General features: G+C 53.8%; 1 protein-coding gene across 10 annotated transcripts in view; it reads right to left on the reverse strand.

The window, feature by feature from the left end:
• Positions 1–17,577, reverse strand: part of SHROOM2 (shroom family member 2) — a 95,038-nt gene that overhangs the window by 25,506 nt on the left and 51,955 nt on the right. For 6 of the 10 annotated variants that reach the window (XM_059679087.1, XM_059679086.1, XM_059679081.1 and 3 more), the window contains exons 3-4: positions 6,671–6,802; positions 1,168–3,535 (exon numbers count right to left, since the gene is read on the reverse strand). The exons of 1 other annotated variant lie outside the window; for it this stretch is intronic. In XM_059679087.1, the coding sequence (XP_059535070.1) occupies positions 1,168–3,535; positions 6,671–6,802 (2,500 nt within the window). Of the gene's footprint in view, positions 1–1,167; positions 3,536–6,670; positions 6,803–17,577 lie in introns of those variants that run through there. 3 more of the 10 variants (XM_059679084.1, XM_059679088.1, XM_059679090.1) reach the window with 3 other exon arrangements.

Genomic DNA, 17,577 nt, shown 5'->3' on the forward strand with positions numbered 1-17,577 from the left:
TGATGCAATGCCTTTAAAAAAATGTTCTTATTGATTTCAGAGATAGAGGAATGGGGAGAGAGAGAGAGACATCGATGTGAGAGAGAAACAGATTGGTTGCCTCCTGTTTGCACCCCAACCAGGGACTGAACCCACAACCTGGGCATGTGTCCTGACCAGGAATCGAACCAGCGATCTTTTTGGTGCACGGGACGATGCTCAACTAGCTGAGCCTCACTGATCAGGGCTGCATGGCTTTTTAATTACATTTGCCTGAGAGCAATCTTTAAAAATATTTGGGGGGGAAATTACTAAAAAGAACAGATACTGAAAATATTAAATGATTAGCCCTAGCCAGTTTGGCTCAGTGGATAGAGCGTCGGCTGCAGACTGAAGGGTCCCAGGTTCGATTCCGGCCAAGGGCACATGCCCGGGTTGTGGGCTCGATCCCCAGTAGGGGGCGTGCAGGAGGCAGCCGATCCATGATTCTCTCACATCATTGATGTTTCTCTCTCCCTCTCTGAAATCAATAAAGAGATATATTTTAAAAAATCAAAAAATCAAAAATAAATAAAAATATTAAATGATTAAATGCCATCCATGTTTAAAACTCACTCTTCATTTCAGAGGACAACTTGCCATTTTCTACAGTTTCCCCCAAGTTCTTTGCTCGGAACTAAGGCAGAGACAAGCTGCTGAGGGAGGGAGACAGCTGCAGCCAGGGAGGGGCTGGGAACCCCCGCTGTGGGTGAATCACGACACCTAAAACCGCCGTGAACAAGCCGAGGTTGCCCCAGATCCCTTTCACACAAATGGATGCTAAAACAGCACCATCAATGCTGCAATGAGTGGATGCAAGTCATGCTGGCGCTGGCCCATTATATTTGGGGGGAGCCCTATAGGTCCCTAAGACAGCGGTCCAGCCCGGCTGGCATGGCTCAGTGGTTGAGCATCGACCTATGAACCAGGAGGTCAGAGTTTGATTCCCGGTCAGGGCATATGCCCGGGTTGCGGGTTCAATTCCCAGTGGGGAGCATGCAGGAGGCAGCCGATTAATAATTCTCTCTCATCACTGATGTTTTTCTCTCTCTCCCTCTCCCTTCCTCACTGAATTCAATAAAAAAAAATTAAAATAAATAAAAGACAGCAGTGGGGGCGACCATGAGCTTGCCCGAGTGTGCCGCTCACCTGTTTGTAGAGGTCTGTGGAGGGCGATGACCGTGACCTCTCGTGAACATACTGCAGCCTCTCCTGTTGGTCCAGGCCCACGTCCAGGATGTCGTCGGCCGAGTGGTACCTCCCCGAGCCCCTGGCTTCCGGGCCTTTGCTCTGCTTCCTCCAAGAGGCTTGATACTCTGCAAAGGTCCCGAGCCTCTGGGGCGGTTCCGACTTCCCCGTCCTCCCTGCTTTCCTGGGACCGTCGGCGTTTTCTCCAAAGGAGGGGGTGCGGGCCCTGTCCTGGGGCGGAGGCTTGGCGCCCTGGTCCCCGAGGCCCGCGGCCCGCGGCCTGTCCAGCTTCTCCTTCGGGACCCCAGGGAGCGCCGGCCTTGACCTGGGCCTCTGCGGAACCAGCCTGCTGGTCTCCTCGAAAAACTTCCACCTGTCGGCGAACGTCCCCACGGTGTCCTCGGGGTGCGGGCGGGGGCGGTGATCCCCCGAGAGCCCCACCTCGTTCATCTTCTCCGGCTCCGAGTACGACTTCAGTTTCTGCTCCACCGTGAACCGCTTCCGGCCCCCAATGCGGGCCACGTGGGACGGGCCCCCTCCGGACGAGGGTGGCCTGGCCGGGCCCACCCCCTGGGGGGCGGCACTGAGATCTGGGCGGTGGTCCCCGGCCCTGGGTTCCCGGGACCCGGCGTAACGGTCCGCTGGGCTGGGGTCCAAGTCGCGGCGCTTAAATGACGTGGCCCGCAGGACGCGGGCCTGGGCCTCCTTCAGGTGGTCCTTGTAGGTGCCCAGCAATGGAGCTCCCGGGGCAGGCCCCCCCAGAGCCCCCCGCCAGCTGCCGGCCTCCCCAGCGGCCTCGGGCGCCGCCAGCGCCACGGAGCTCTGGCTCTTCTGCAGCCGGGCGCGCCGCAGCTGGATCTCGTTGCGGAGGGTGGTGGAGAAGCGGTCGCTCCGCCGGGCGGCTTTGCCCACCTGGGCATCGAAGGGCGCTGGCCTCTCCCTGCCGCCCTCCAGGCCGCCCTCGGGCCGGGGCCCCTCCCGGGTCAGCGAGTGCAGCAGGGGCGTCCCGTGGGCCGAGATCTGGCCGCTCTCCCCGGCGGCGACTCTCTGCACGCCGGCTCTGTCGCCGTGGCGGGCTCTCTGCTCCTCCACTCCTCTGTCCCCTGGGTCGCCCCGCTCCCCCTTGTGGGCGTCCAGGGACTCCTGGTGCTGAGGGGGGTGACAGCGTGGCTTCTGGCCCGCCGCGTGTGTGGCAGGACGAGCATGGGCCCCCAGAGGCGAGCTGCAGCGCCAGGAGCCGTCCCGGGGCTTAGCCGCCTGTGCGCCTCCCTGGGGGCCCTGTCTGGTGGCCACGGAGTGGTGGTGGCTCTGCCCAGCGCTGTCCCCCTTCCGGTCGGCAGCACTGGGCTGCCTGGCCGGGGTGGGGCTGGCGTCCTGGAAGCTGTGGGCGGGGGGCTCCTGCGGGGCCCCAGCGAGGGTGCCACGCGGCTGCCCCCTGGGCACCACAGTGGCCCTGAGGCCCTCGTGGAGGAAGGGACTCTCGTCGCTGCACTGGCGCGGGTGCTGGCACGCGTGGGCAGACGGCGGAAAACGCACGTCGGTGCTGGACAGAGAGGCGTGGAGCCGGCTGGGGGCGCCAGGGTTGGACGGCCACCCGCAGTCCAGGGGGGCGTCCGCAGCACAGCCCGAGCTCTCCGGCCGCCTCCGCTCACCAGGGCGTGCCAGCTTCCGCTGCGGATCGGCAGGCTCTGCCCTCCAGTCGCCCTGGGACTGAGCCCGGCTCAGGCCAGGAAAGTGCTGCGCGGTGGCCGCCTCGGGGAATGGAGGACCCTGGGCCTTCTCGTGGCTCTTGGTGGCGGCGAAGCTGTCACTGCGCAGAGGGGGCGGCGGCGGCGGGGGGGAAGGAGGTGCCCTCTTCTTATCGGGAACGTGCCAGATGGGCCCAAAGCTGGACCGCCCCGACGTGGCCAGCTTGGGCTCGGGCGCGTCCTCTGGCCGGGGGCTCCTGCTGCTGTCCTGGGCGCCCCTAGCGGGGAAGCCTCCGGGCCTCTCCTCTAGGCCCTGGGGGTCCTGCCGGCCACCTGGCCGCGACGCCTCCCACAGGCCCACTTTGTAGAGGATGTTGTCCGTGGAGGAGGCATCGGCCTTGGGCAGGGTGTGGTCGGGCGTGCTGGAGCTGGTGCAGAATGAGCCGTACGCCGAGTCCCGCTTGCTCGGGCCGCCCAGGTGGTCGATGCTGCCGCTGGACTTGGCGGCCGAGAGGCGGCCGGAGGGGGAGGGCTGGGAGGGCTGGTCCAGGCTGTCCACGCTGCCCAGAGAGCTGAAGTGGTCCGAGGTGCGCTGCAGGCTCGTCGGCTCCCACACACCCGACAGGTCCTGGGAGGAGGCGCTGGGAAGCGAGAAGCAGAGGGAGAGCTTGCATTAGAATCGAGTCACTGCAGGCCCGGCCAGCGTGGCTCAGTGGTTGAGTGTCAACCTATGAACCAGGAGGTCGTGGTTTGATTCCCGGTCAGCGCACATGCCCGGATTGTGGGCTTGATCCCCAGTGTGGGGTGTGCAGGAGGCAGCCGATCATGATTCTCTCTCATTGATTGTCTCTCTCTCTCCCTCTCCCCTCCCCTCTCTGAAATCAATAAAAACATACTTTTAAAAAAGAATATGACAAGACCATGAAAATGACATGAAGTGCAAGTCCCAGTGTTCACAGGTGGGAAGGGTCACAGCCCCTTGCTGACAGTCTGGCTGCTTTCCAGCTGGACGTGAGTGGCCGCAGCAGCCTGGACACAGACTCTGAAACAGCCGCCCTCTGCCGTCCACAGGACACACTGAGGCCCTCCGGTTCAAGCAGTCACCCTCTGACCTCCACTGGACACACTGTGGACCCCGTTTAAATAGTCACCCTCTGACCTCTATGGGACATGGCATGGACCCCTGGTTTAGCATATGAAGTGATTTTATTCTTGATTTTGAACAGAAAAGCAATCAAAGGAGAACAGTTTTAAAATTAAAAGGGAAAGTTCAAAACATTCCTTTCCCAACCCCAGCTATTAAAGTAAGAATAGCACAGCCCTGGCCCATGTGGTTCAATGGTTAAATCCTTGGCCTGTACACCGAAGGGTCATGGGTTCCATTCCTGGTCAAGGGCACATACCTGGATTGCAGGTTCGATCCCCAGCCCCGGTCGGGGCGCATGCAGGAGGCAACCAATTGATGTGTCTCACTCACATTGATGTCTGTCTGTCTGTCTGTCTCTCTCTCTCTCTCTCTCTCTCTCTCTCTCTCTCAAAAATCAATGGAAAAAATATCCTTGGGTGAGGATTAACAAAAAATTATTTTTTAAAAAGGAGTAATAGCACAGTGTCAACTCGCCACCCATGGGACACCTGGTAGATGAGAAACTCAGGGGACAGGCTTTTTCCGCGCCACCGACCGCTGCTGGGTTCAGGTACCTGATCAAACCGTGCAGGGCTCATTAGAACTGCACCTGAGTGGCCAGAATACAGGTTCCAAACAAGGATGGGGTCTAAGAGCAGGAAACGAAACATCAGGTGTGTTACACGCAGGGAGCTACGTGGTCAAGTCAGGAATCAATTCTGTGAAGCCTAACGCTCTCCACGGGGGACCTGTCCACGCATGTTAGACGCTCTCAGTAAAGCTCAACAGAGCGGGTTCCCGCTCCACCATTAAAACAATCAAAACCCAAAACAGACAAACAAAAAACCAACCAACAAACAAACACCTGTGGCTGCTTTAGGTTTGGGGAGAACCATGATGAGAGAGGAAGCCGCGTGAGCAGCAAAAGGACACGCAGTGAACGGCTAAGTCACCTGGGGGAGGGAGGCTGGCGTCGCCCACCCCTTCCTCGAGGACACCAGGTAGCCTGTCAGAAACGGAGCCCGTTCCTGCCCACCTTCCTACCAGCACTCCTGGGGTGACTTTCCCACGAGAACCTATGTCCCAGGAGATGTCAATAACGTGTAAGAATTATTCCCACGCAGATGTGGGCGGCATGCCTGCTTCTTCATCAAGAAACCACCGCATGGGCCTCACGGAGCGCCTACGACAGCCAGGCAGCTCAATGATGACAGAAAAGGCCCACTTCTCAGCTGTGTGGTAAGACTTCCGTGAAAATCTGTGGTTTTTCAAAAATACCCTGGGCTCCCATTACCACCATCTCTTGTCACTGTAAAGAGCTGGAGAGCTAATACACACTGAACACTTATTGGCTTCCCTTCACGTGAGGACTTTGCAATTTCACAGCAGACTAGTACTATCAGCCAAACATTGACTTTGACTTGGTTACCTTAGCCCCAAACACACACACATACAGGTACAAACATACATACACATGCATATAGTAACATATGCAAACACATGTACACATAGATAGACATGTGTGCAGATGTGCAGGCACACTCACATGTGTATGCACATGGATGCAGATATGCATGCCCACGTGTGCATAAACAACTGTTTGCACGGACACACGTGTATACAGATATGCATGCAAACTTACACGTGTGTGCACCCATGCACATATATGCATATATACACGTGAGGACATGAATGCATGCACACATGCATAAACCGCACACAGATACACATGCGTGCTGATATGCATGTGCTCACATGTACGTGCACACATATGCATAAAATACACACATAGATACACATGTGTGCAGAGATGGATGCATGCACACATAAGTGCACATAGATACACATTTGAGCATGCACCGGTACACATGCATGCACATGCACACACCCATGCACACACATAAAGTCCACACTATTTGCTATTACTGTCATCCTTCTAATAGGACACCAGAGAGGACATTGGCCACTAACCTGAAGTGACCAGTCAGTGCCCCGTGACTAGCAGGAGCCTCTCTAAGCCACCACCACCATGGTGTGTCACGTGCTCCCCGGGCGCTGGCCCTCCGGCCGTGAAAGGCAGGTTCCAGGTAGGCCAGGTCGACAAGCACTTCCCCTTCCACCGGCCCTCTGCCGCCACCTCCCGTCTCACACCCCGTGGGCGAGCACGGGTGGGCTCAAGGCGGCAGCCGCCCTGGCATGTGGGCTGTGAAGCCCCTGGCTTCCCCACCTCCACGGCAGCACCTGGGGGAGCTTCTGCAAAATGCACCTGCCCGACCCACGCAGCTGCGGCCTCAACCTGCGCGTAAACATCTCCCAGGACGGGCGTGGCTGTGGGCACAGGGCGGCTCGGAACCACCGGCCCAGCGGCCCAGAGGAACTCAGCCCCGGGCTCTTGATTCATCCGCTAAACAACATAAACCGGAAAGCAAATCGTCTGTCCTGGCCGTGGTGCCCGAGCTTTTGTTTTCAAATGTTGCACAGGTGCCTGCACGGCGAGCACACTGAGAGTCCCGCAGCAATGGTGTGTCCGTGGCCTTTTCTAACAAAAACAAAATCATTCTAAACTCAAGGAAGGCGCTGTGCCGACGGGGCTGGGAGGCTAGGCGTGTTTGCAGAGTCACACCTCCCATGGTGCGGGCAGCGCGCCTACCTGGCGTGATGTCGGCCGTGCCAGGACGGGCAGGCGCCGGCGGAGGGCAGCTGGCAGGTGGGCGTCTCGGGGTGGCTGTCGGAGAACTTGGTGGCGTGCCAGGAGTGGGGCCTCCAGCTCAGCTCGTTCCTCCTGAAAGAGAGCGCATGCGACTCTGGGACTGCACACAGGACATGGTCATGCCGAGGCGGCCAGCGAGTCACAGCGACTTCTACATGATGCATACACCGTGTCCAGGTGCTGCCGCCGGCCCTGGGCATAAGCGCGCTTTCTAAATGTCTGTTGATGCCTGGCCGGCGGGGCTCAGGGGTTAAGCGTCGACCCACGAACCAGGAGGTCACAGTTCGATTTCCGGTCAGGGCACCTGCCCGGGGTGTGGGCTCGATCCCCAGTGTGGGGCGTGCAGGAGGCAGCCGATCTATGATTCTCTCTCACCATTGTGTTTCTTTCTCTCTCTCTCTCTGAAATCAATAAAGATATGTTTTTTAAAAAAACACAACATTATGCAAAAAAGAAGACTAAAGGAAAAACCAGAAAGCGTTTACAATTTAAACCCCCTTGGGTGGCAGAACATGGGCAGTGTGGACTGTACAACAGTTTTCCATGAACTAAAACAAAAAACAGACGGATTCTTCGCGCCGCAGAAGGAAAGGGGTTGTAAGACCAAGACTGTACCTCATGGCATTTCTCAAGATCCTCATAAGGAAGGTCCTGGCCCTGTGAGTGTCCGTTTCAGATGGCTTTCTCTGGGCTACAATATCCATCACTTCTCTCATCTCCAGACCTTCACAGCTAGTTAATGAAGGGAATTGACTAGACTGATGGAAACAGAGGCAGAGAGAAAAGGAAGACTGGGGGGAGGAGGAGGGGCGTGTGCCTTATACTCTGGGACCTTACACTCTGGAATGCCTCAGGCATGGCTGGGGTTACTGGGCCATGATGTCCTTCCTTCTAGAAAGATAACACACAGATAAACAGCTGAGAATGGAGCGTGGACCTACAAACCAAGAGGTCATGGTTCGATCAATTCCTGGTCAGGGCACATGCCCGGGGGCGTACAGGAGACAGCAAATCCATGATTCTCTCTCATCATTGATGTTTCTCTCTCTGTCTCCCTCTCCCCTCCTCTCTGAAATCAATAAAGATATATAAAAAGAATAAACAAGTGAAACCCTGTGGAAAGGGTTACACTACAAGCTACGACCGAGGATGTCACGGGCTGAGGACAGGGACATTTGCCTGGAGTAGGCGTGCTTTTGTCCAAGCCTGTGAACTTCCTGGGGCACAATGAACCTATTTGGGATCAGAGAAGGTTCCGGCTGCTTGTCCGCAGGCACCTGCGGCCTGAAACGGGTACATCTGTGACGATAAGAGACAAGGCCGCTCAGCACCCGGGTGCCAGTCACTCAGTGACCGTCCGGTGAGGACGCTGGGTGGGAAGTCTGGGCACAGAGCGCGCTGGTGCCACCTGGAGGCCTCAGTCCCTGTCCCTCAGGTCCAGCTCACACCCACCCATGCAGCAGGAGTGAATGGCAAGAGCAGATGTAAGATCTTTTTTTTTTTATTATTGTTAATCCTCTCCTGCGGATATTTTTCCACGGACTTTTACAGAGAGTGGAAGGGAGGGGGAGAGACAGAGAGAGAGAAACATGGATGTGAGAGACACACATCGATTGGTTGCCTCCTGCACACACCTCACCCAGGGCCAGGGATTGAGCCTGCAACCAGGTACGTGCCCTGGACCGGAATCAAATCCAGGACCCTTCAGTCCTTGGTCCCACGCTCTGTCCACTGAACCACACCGGCCAGTGCCTAAATATCATCTTTAATCAGCACGAACAGTCCTTTCATCATCACTGAAAAGATGTGGCCCTGACTATTTGCACCAGCTTTCCTGGTTCCCCAGATAAAATTATTCATTATGATGAGGGTCCCGTGAAACCTTTCCCCCGAATTGCACACCAAGATTAATCTAAATTCACTTCAACTTTTAAAACTAACTTTAAGTGGTTCAAATATATGGAGACAGAAGACAATGTGACTTTGAGTGGTAGGCACAAAGGCAATATACAGATGATGTACCATAGAATTGTATACTTGAAACCTATATAATTTTATTGGCCAATGTCAACCCAATAAATTTAATTTAAAAAATAATTTTAGCCTCGCCGGCGTGGCTCAGTGGTTGAGCATGGACCAATGAACCAGGAGGTCAGGGTTTGATTCCTGGTCAGGGCACATGCCCGGGCTGCGGGCTTGATCCACAGTAGGGGGCATGCAGGAGGCAGCCGATCCATAATTCTCTCTCATCATTGATGTTTCTGTTTCTCTCTCTCTCTCTCTCTCTCTCTCTCTCTCTCTCTCTCTTCCTTTTTCCCTGAAGTCAATAAAAATATATTTAAAAAATAATAATTTTATATGCTAGGTAATGTTGTGTTTTGTTTTGTTTTGAAGGGACAGGGTTTATATAACAAATACAAACAATGCTAGGCTATCACTCAAAGTTAAGATCAACAGATGTAGATACCAAAATTCATTTTTAAAGGGCAACTGAATAAATGCCTCAATGAAATAGTTCATTCATATAAAAAGCAGAACTCCCTCCTTCCCCTCAAAAAAAAGAGTGCTGGATTATTTTTCTAACCTTTTCAAATGCAGCAAATGGGCACAGCCTCACAAAATAAACAAGGTCTGCATTTATCCCCATGAACTTGGCGGGTCTGACAGGATAGGACGGGCTGGCTGAGCGGCCAAGGTCGTCAGTGCGGGGGGCGGGGACTTGGCCCCGGCACGCCTGGTGGACACTGGGATGTGGGCATGCGTGGAACAAAGCCATAAGGAGCACCACCCACTCCGAGCCGGCAGCTGCCCTCAGTTCCTGCCAAGCCTCTGGGAGCCCAGGTCCTCAGCAGCCCTCCCATCTGTCTGTGTGTCCCCCGTCCCCCGCTCCGCTCGCCAGCTCTGCCCCTCACTCCAGAACCTTCAGCGGCTCCCAGTGTCCACAGAGGGAAGCTGGGCGCCCAGTGCCCTGGCTTCCCGCCCGGGGTTGTGAGCGTACTCCTTGGCCAGCCCCGTGGGCATTATCTGGGCAAGTAGCTCAAGCCCTCCTGGCAATTCAGACGCAGGCCCAGGCCTGAGAAGCACTGTCTAGCCCAGTGATGCCGAACCTAGGACATGCGTGTCAGAGGTGACATGCAAACTCATTTTTGTGGTTGATTTTTCTTTGTTAAATGGCATTTAAATATATAAAATAAATATCAAAAATATAAGTCTTTATTTTACTATGGTTGCAAATATCAAAAAATTTCTATGTGACACAGCACCAGAGTTAAGTTAGGGTTTTCCAAATGCTGACACGCCGAGCTCAAAAGGTTCGCCACCACTGGTCTAGCCCAAGCCACCTCGTCACCCCTTCCCTACACTCCCCTTTTGCTGAGTCCCCTCTGCCATTGCCTTTGGGAGGCCCTGGAATAGCTGACGTGGGCCTAACAACAGCTCAATGATCCTGTCCTTGGGAAAGAACGCTGAGTTCTACATGCCCCTCCTCCCCCCGCCCCTCCTCCCCCCGCCCCTCCTCCCCCCTGGTTCCCCATCCGCCCCCCTCCTCTCCTCCCGCTCCTCCATTTGCCCTCCTCCTCCCCTGGTCCCCCTCTTCCCCTCCCCCCTTCTTCCCTCTTTCCCCCTCCTCCCCCGTGGTCCCCCTCCTCCTCTCCTCCTTCCCTCCTTCCTCCCTCCTCTCTTCCTTCTTTCAACCCCTTTCCTCCCCTCCTTCCCCCAACCTCCCCTGGTCCCCCCTCTTCCCTCCTCCCTTTAACCCCCTTCTCCCTCCTCCCCTGGTCCCCCCTCTTCCCTCCTCCCTTTAACCCCCTTCTCCCTCCTCCCCTGGGTCCCCCCTCCTCCTCCCCTCTGCTGGGCCCTGCCTGTCAGCTGTCAGCTCCTAATGGCATGAGCTTAACAGCTTGCCTGGAGTGCTTCTAACGCGTTACATGCATGCATAAAACCTAGGGCAGGGCACTCTATACATGATTACATATATTTAATACGAGACACAGTCAGCCCTGGCAGCATCTGGGGAGACGCCCCGGCAGAGTCCTCTGCCCCAGCAGCGGTCACACGGTGCCATCCTGTGGACGGGGCATCGCGCCCGATAGAACCTGCAGTCCTGCCCGCACAACCAGGAGGCGCAGGGAAGATAAAACCCCCAAGGCTGAGGAACTGATCCAAGACTTCAGAGCTGCCTGGAAACAAAAGCCCCTCGAGGTGAGGTGGGCACCCCCTCTGCCAGAGCAGGGCCCGGGCACTGCTCCAGCTGCTTTAGCAGGAGACCGCGTGGGAACGGCCCATAACGAGCACAGGCAGAACTGGGCAGACCAAATGACTCGGGCTCTTCCGGGTAACTTTTATACACTTTCCATCACGACACCTGCTCGCTGGGAAGGAAGGAACAAAGGCTATCTCCGCAGGCTGTGTCCAAACCCCTGACCGTCTTAAAGGCACAGCGCACTCCCCGCCAAAGAAACTCAGGACAGCCCAGCTGGTGTGGCTCAGTGGTTGAGCATCAACCTATGAATCAAGAGGTCACGGTTTGATTCCCAGTCAGGGCACAAGCCCGGGTTGTGGGCTCAATCCCCAGTGTGGGGCGAGCAGGAGGCAGCTGATCCATGATTCTCTCTCATCATTGATGCTTCTATCTCTCTCTCCCACTCCCTTTGTCTCTGAGATCAATAAAAATATATTTTAAAAAAAACTCAGGACACTCAAAAGTGCGACCATTAACATAACAAATTATAAGGAGTCCTAAGGATTAGCAGCAGGACCGATGAGCCTTATCTATAAGAACAGGAAATAAAATAAGGGAAACATTGGCTGCGTCTTAATACATTAGAAACCATCAATGTTTGTGAAGTAAATCTTATAAGCATTGCTTGCCTGCCTTGCAATGAAAAAACATCTTTCTACCCGTCTCAACGTGACATAGAATGTGAAACATTCTCACGTAATTAGATAGTCATCTGATTAGGAGCTTACGCCATACCTGACGTTGAAATCTGAGCAGAAGTGACTTTTCCCAAAATAAAACAAATCTGATCTTTTTTTCCTCCTGATTTTAATAAAAGTGATACTGTTCTCATCACAAGAAAAGTATGTATGACTATGCGTGGTGACCAATGTTAACGACCTACTGTGATCATTTTGCAGTATGTGCATATACTGAATCATTGCACTGTACACCTGAAACTAACATGTCCCTTATATCTCAATTAGAGGCCCGATGCACGAAATTCATGCAAGGGCCTTGGCCCCAGGCCCCACCCGCTGCCACAGCCGCAGTGGCCAGGGGGCCTCTGCCACCTCTGCCTCAGCCCCCGCCCGCTATGGCTTTGTCCGGAAGGAAGGACGTCCAGAAGGACGTCCAGTCTAATTAGCATATTATGCTTTTATTATTACAAATTTTTTTAAAAAACACACAATAATGAGAACACCCCCAACAAGTCAAGGTGTCTATTCAGCACAAACCTCTGGCTCTACTCTGTTTCAACGATAAAACAGGCACAGCAGCCACTGGCCCTAACCTCCAAAATGCTCAAAAAATAGAAATTTGCCCCTGAAACTTGAAGAAAGGGCTTCAGGCCACCCTCTCAAAGCACCGGGTTTTGCCAACACCCACCAGCGTCCCAGTAAGACACACACCCTCCTTCAGAATAAACACCGTCCCGCCTGCCTGGCATGGCTCAGTGGCTGAGCATCGACCTATGAACCAGGAGGTCTCAGTTCAATTCCCGGTCAGGACACATGCCCAGGTTGCGGGGTTGATCCCCAATAGGGGGTGTGCAGGAGGCAGCTGGTCCATGATTCTCTCTCATCATGGATGTTTCTCTCTCTCTCTCTCTCTCTCTCTCTCTCTCTCCCTTCTTCTCTGAAATAAATATAAATATATTTGGAAAAATATAAACGAACCACTGTTCTGCCCCAGGGAGAGCCCTTGAAAGGGGACGGTGGGGAGGGGACACAACCTGCGGACATCCTAGGGATCCTGGTCCTCCAGCCGCATCGGTGCACGGAGCTGCTTCCGGAACACCCACAGTGGGCCCCACGCAGAGCTACCTGCTCAGACAGCGCCAGGGAGCCGGGGCAGGGGGCAGGCACAATGCTGCCTCGTGCGGAATTCACTGCCAGGCAGCGACACCGAGACCAAGGCGTGTTGTAAGAAACGTGCTCCCAGCAAGGCCAGGGGCTGTCCCTGGATGGGAAGCCTCCTTTCTTCAAATGCATCACCTGCCAGCCAGCCTGGCTGACCCCACAGCTGCGGCTAAGATCCTCCTCCCGGGGTGCTAATCCCCTGCCGAATGCGGGCTTAGCGGACGCAATCAGAGTCACAAAGCGGTTTAAGGCTGCCAGCAGAGGCAGGAAGTGACATGAGTCAACCCTATGGGTAATTTGGCCAAAGGGCTGGCTATACTGGCTGGAACAAGAGTAAGATTCATGATGAGGTGGCAGGCAGCCTTCCTTGTAAACAAAATGAGTGTCACCATATCAACCGGAAGGACTAGGACAGTCATGACAAGCTTTAGAAAATGATTTATGGCATATTTAAAAGAAAATTTTCCAAGGTGTTTAAAATTGTATGTACTTTTTGAGAACTTGTTTGGAGGTTCTAGCAGGGGAGCGCAGCTACTCGTATACCCTTGACCGAAGACCGGTCCTCTCCTCGGGGGGGGAAGGTCGTCCTCTTCGACCGAGCGCACAGCTTCGGGAGGGACTCACATGGATCGGTGAGGGAGGAGGGGGACACCCGCCTAGCCAGCCAGATCAGCCGAATCAACCCTGGCGATCAATGGGGTGACAGATGTCACAGCCAGATCGCCCTCACATCCTAAAATTGTATGTACTTTTTGAGCCCTAGCCAGTTTGGCTCAGTGTTTAGAACATCGGCCTGTGGACCAAAGGGTCCTGAGTTCGATTCCAGTCAAGGGCATGTACCTGGGTTGCAGGCTCCTCCCCAGCCTGGGTCCTGGTCAGGGTGTGCAGGAGGCAACCAATCGATGTGTTTCTCTTTACATCGATATTTCTGTCTCTCCCTCTCTCTTCCACTCTCTCTAAAAAATAATGGAAAAATATCCTCCGGTGAGGATTAAAAATAAAATAAAATTAAAAATAAAAGCATATGTACTTTTTGGGAGCTGAATTTATGGTAATTTGCCTCTGAAGTTAGAAAAATGGAGACTGCCCCAGCGCTGTCCACGCAGGGCACAGTGACAGCCCGCGCCGCAGCGAGCCGCTCCCGCCCCCGCGAGGGGCTTATCGCCTGGCCACGCTCATCAGGACAACTCGCAGGTGACCCCATTTCTGGTCCTACCCCTTTCCAAGCACATTTGCTTAAGCCAGCGGCGGCACCACCAGCAAAATGGCCTGGGGCCGTTCCGGAAGTGTCCACCAGGATCTCCGGGGTGTGGCCTGGACACCCAGGAAAACAGTGCAAGTGCAGGTGACAACCCGAGAGAAACACAAGGAAAAGGTTACCACATCCGCCTGGAACGTTCCTGCGAGAAGGAGCAGAGGGAACAGCACATGCCTGGGAGGAAGGGCAAGGCGCAAGCTTGCTGCTCAGCCTCTCCCGAGGGCCTGGCGGTTGATTGACAGCTGGGCAGAAGCCCCGCCACGCCCCACTGGCCCGGGCACCGCCTGGGCATCCCGAAGGAGAACATATGTGCGCTTGGCGGGGACTCCGGTTACAGTCCTTTGTTCCCAGCGACACCGCTCGGGAGAAAGGAAGTGCCGTTCTCACCCGTCTGGGAAAGACACTTGACGGGGCAGATAGCGATCCTGTGTCTCCCCGCTTCACCCCCAGCCCGGCTTCTACATGATGACAAGATAGGCACTGCCCAGGCCCGTGAAACAGGACGCCGCGGCTTTGCAACACCGGCCTCCGCAACCCTATCCCAGGGCCGGTGCCCGCTCCCCACGCCCCCTGAAACCAAACAACCTGCAGGTCGGGCACACAGCAGCTGTCCCCGCGGGAGGGGTCCATGCACGATCCACCATTCCCGTTCTACTTACCAAACCAGGGGCATGTTTTATTTTCTATTTATTTTCTTAATATATTTTTTATTGATTTCAGAGAAGAAGGGAGAGAGAGAGAGAAATAGCAATAATGAGAGAGCATCATGGATCAGCTGCCTCCTGCATGCCCCCTATTGGGGATCGAGCCCACAACCCGGGCCTGTGCCCTTGATGGGAATTGAACCATAACCTCCTGGTTCACAGGCGGACGCTCAACCACTGAGCCCCGCGGGCCGGGCACCAGGGGTATGTTTTATATGGAGGTGCACACACCTCATTCCCCAGAACAAACACTCCCGGCCTGGCCATGCTCAGCGCTCAGCACCCTAACCTGATTTCCGTCTGTATCAGAAAGGCCGCCTTCTCGGGGCTCCTCAGGTGGGCAGGTAGCTACATCAGATTAATAAACAAGGCTTGAGTCGGCTCATTTATTATCTGGCCATACTCTTGGGGAAGGGAATCTGTTGCCGTGTTTGTGGATGATTGACACAGCGCCTTTTTATAAAGTAGCCGCTTGTTCTTTTTTGTTAATCCTCACAAGACGATATTTTCTCCCGTTGCTTTTCAGAGAGTGGAAGGGAGGGAGTACGTGCCCTTGACCAGGAATCGAACCAGCCACCTTCTGGTGCACACGACAACGCTCAACCAACAGCCACGCTGGCCAGGCGAGATGGTCTGTTTTTATATCCTTAATACGTTCCTCTAGTTCAAAAACAAGCTGCTAAGCTCTGGAACTCTGCCGACCTCACTCACAGCGGCAGAAATGCCCACTTAAACAATAAAACCATTTGTCACCTGTCACATTCACAGAGAACCAAACAAACTACAAGGAGTAAAGAGCTACTCTAAGAGCCAACCCACCCCCCAAGAGTCATTCTTGTTTGTTCGCAATAAACAAACCGGCTGGGGACTGCCCCAAGCAGAAAGATGCCACATGGGCAGCTGCTGGGACAGCCTCCTGCTGACTCCGGGGAGCGCAGGCACACCCAACCCCAAAGGCCTCTCTGCTTTCTTTTTTTTTTTTAACATTCTTTTTAAAATATATTTTTATTGATTTCAGAGAAGAAGGGAGAGGGAGAGAGAGAGAGAAATATCAATGATGAGAGAGAATCATTGATCGGCTGCTTCCTGCACGCCCCCTATTGGGGATCAACTCCCTAACCTGGGCATGTGCGCTGACCAGGAATTGAACCGTGACCTCCTGGTTCCTAAGTGGATACTCAACCACTGAGCCAATGCTGGCCGGGCAAGCCTCTCCTCTTTAAAAATGCAGGGGCTGTGCCCTGGCAGGTATGGCTCAGTTAGTTGGAGCATCAACCCGTACATACCCAGGTTGCTGGTTTCATCTCTCTCACATAGATGTTTCTGTCTCTCTCTCTCCCCACCATCATCCTCTAAAATCAATAAAACATAAAACACTTTAAAAAAATAAAACAATTGTTTAAATGCAGGATCTCGATATTTTTTGCTGTTATAAAAGTAATACGCCCTGGCCGGTGTGGCTCACTTGGTTAGGCATTGTCCCATGCACCGAAAGGTTGCGGATTCCATTCTGGGTTCGATCCCCAGTAGGGGGCATGCAGGAGGCAGCCGATCCATGTTTCTCTCTCTCTCCCCCTTCTTCTCTCTCTAAAACTCAATTTAAAATATTTTTTAAAAATAGAAGTAATATGCTGCTGAACAGATTTAAAAATTGTTAAGATGGTAAATTTATGTCTATTTTACCACAATTAGAAATTTAAAACTTTTTTTTAAAATGGTAAGTATCTATAAATACACGTATGTGTTCCACTCACCTGGACTTCCAGGGCACCCTTCCACGTCAGTGCACGTGGCACACACTTGTAATGCCGGCATTCGCCAGCAGGGGTCATTTCCCTTTGCTGAATGTCTAGGACCCCAGAAATGAAATTCTGGTTCCAAGATATGCATATATACATATATATATATATATACACATACACACACACACACACACATATATTATTGATTTTTTACAGAGAGGAAGGGAGAGGGATAGAGAGTTAGAAACATCGATGAGCGAGAAACATCGATCAGCTGCCTCCTGCACACCCCCTACTGGGGATGTGCCCGCAACCAAGGTCCATGCCCTTGACCATAATTGAACCCGGGACCCTTCAGTCCGCAGGCCGACGCTCTATCCACTGAGCCAAACCGGTCAGGGCCCAAGATACGCTTTTTGAAACGTGTTGCCAAGCTGCTCACGAAGAAAGCTGTCTAATTTGTAATATAATCAGCATCCTATCAAACAAGTCCTTGTTTGCCCACATCTCACCACCAGGGGGCCCTGCTACTCTATTAGATAACCTGAGAGACAAAACCTAGTGTCCGGCTTTTAAGTAAACTTGGATTCCTAAACATCTTTTGACACGCCTGCTTCCTATGTACACTTGTCACTTGAGGAACCTCCAATTTGTGCTTTCATCCAACTTTCCACTGAGAGCACGAATTCCATTCTTTGCCTCTGCTTCTTCTAAACCAACTTTGCTATTATACATCTGTTTTTTGAACCCGGAATACGACCTGACATTGACTGATATTTTGTTTTACCTTGTTAGATGCCGTGGCGACAATATTCTTGCCTCCTGATTTTGTCCCACAACGAGTGTCCATTTTATCTGCTGCTGCCTGTGGGCTGGCCAGGGTCACACTCACAGGTTTTATGAATGAGCACCCTGGAGGCAGTGTCCCCATCAGATCCCCCAGCGACACACACCCAGGTACAGTTCAAAGCAATTTCACTCCATCAGCCCAAGTCCTGCATGTGCCCTTGTGCACCGAGCGCTATAGGAAGCAGCCCAGAACTCGCCTGCACCAAGCTGGCA

The sequence above is a fragment of the Myotis daubentonii genome, chromosome X (genome assembly GCF_963259705.1).
Source record: "Myotis daubentonii chromosome X, mMyoDau2.1, whole genome shotgun sequence".
NCBI lineage: Eukaryota > Metazoa > Chordata > Mammalia > Chiroptera > Vespertilionidae > Myotis > Myotis daubentonii.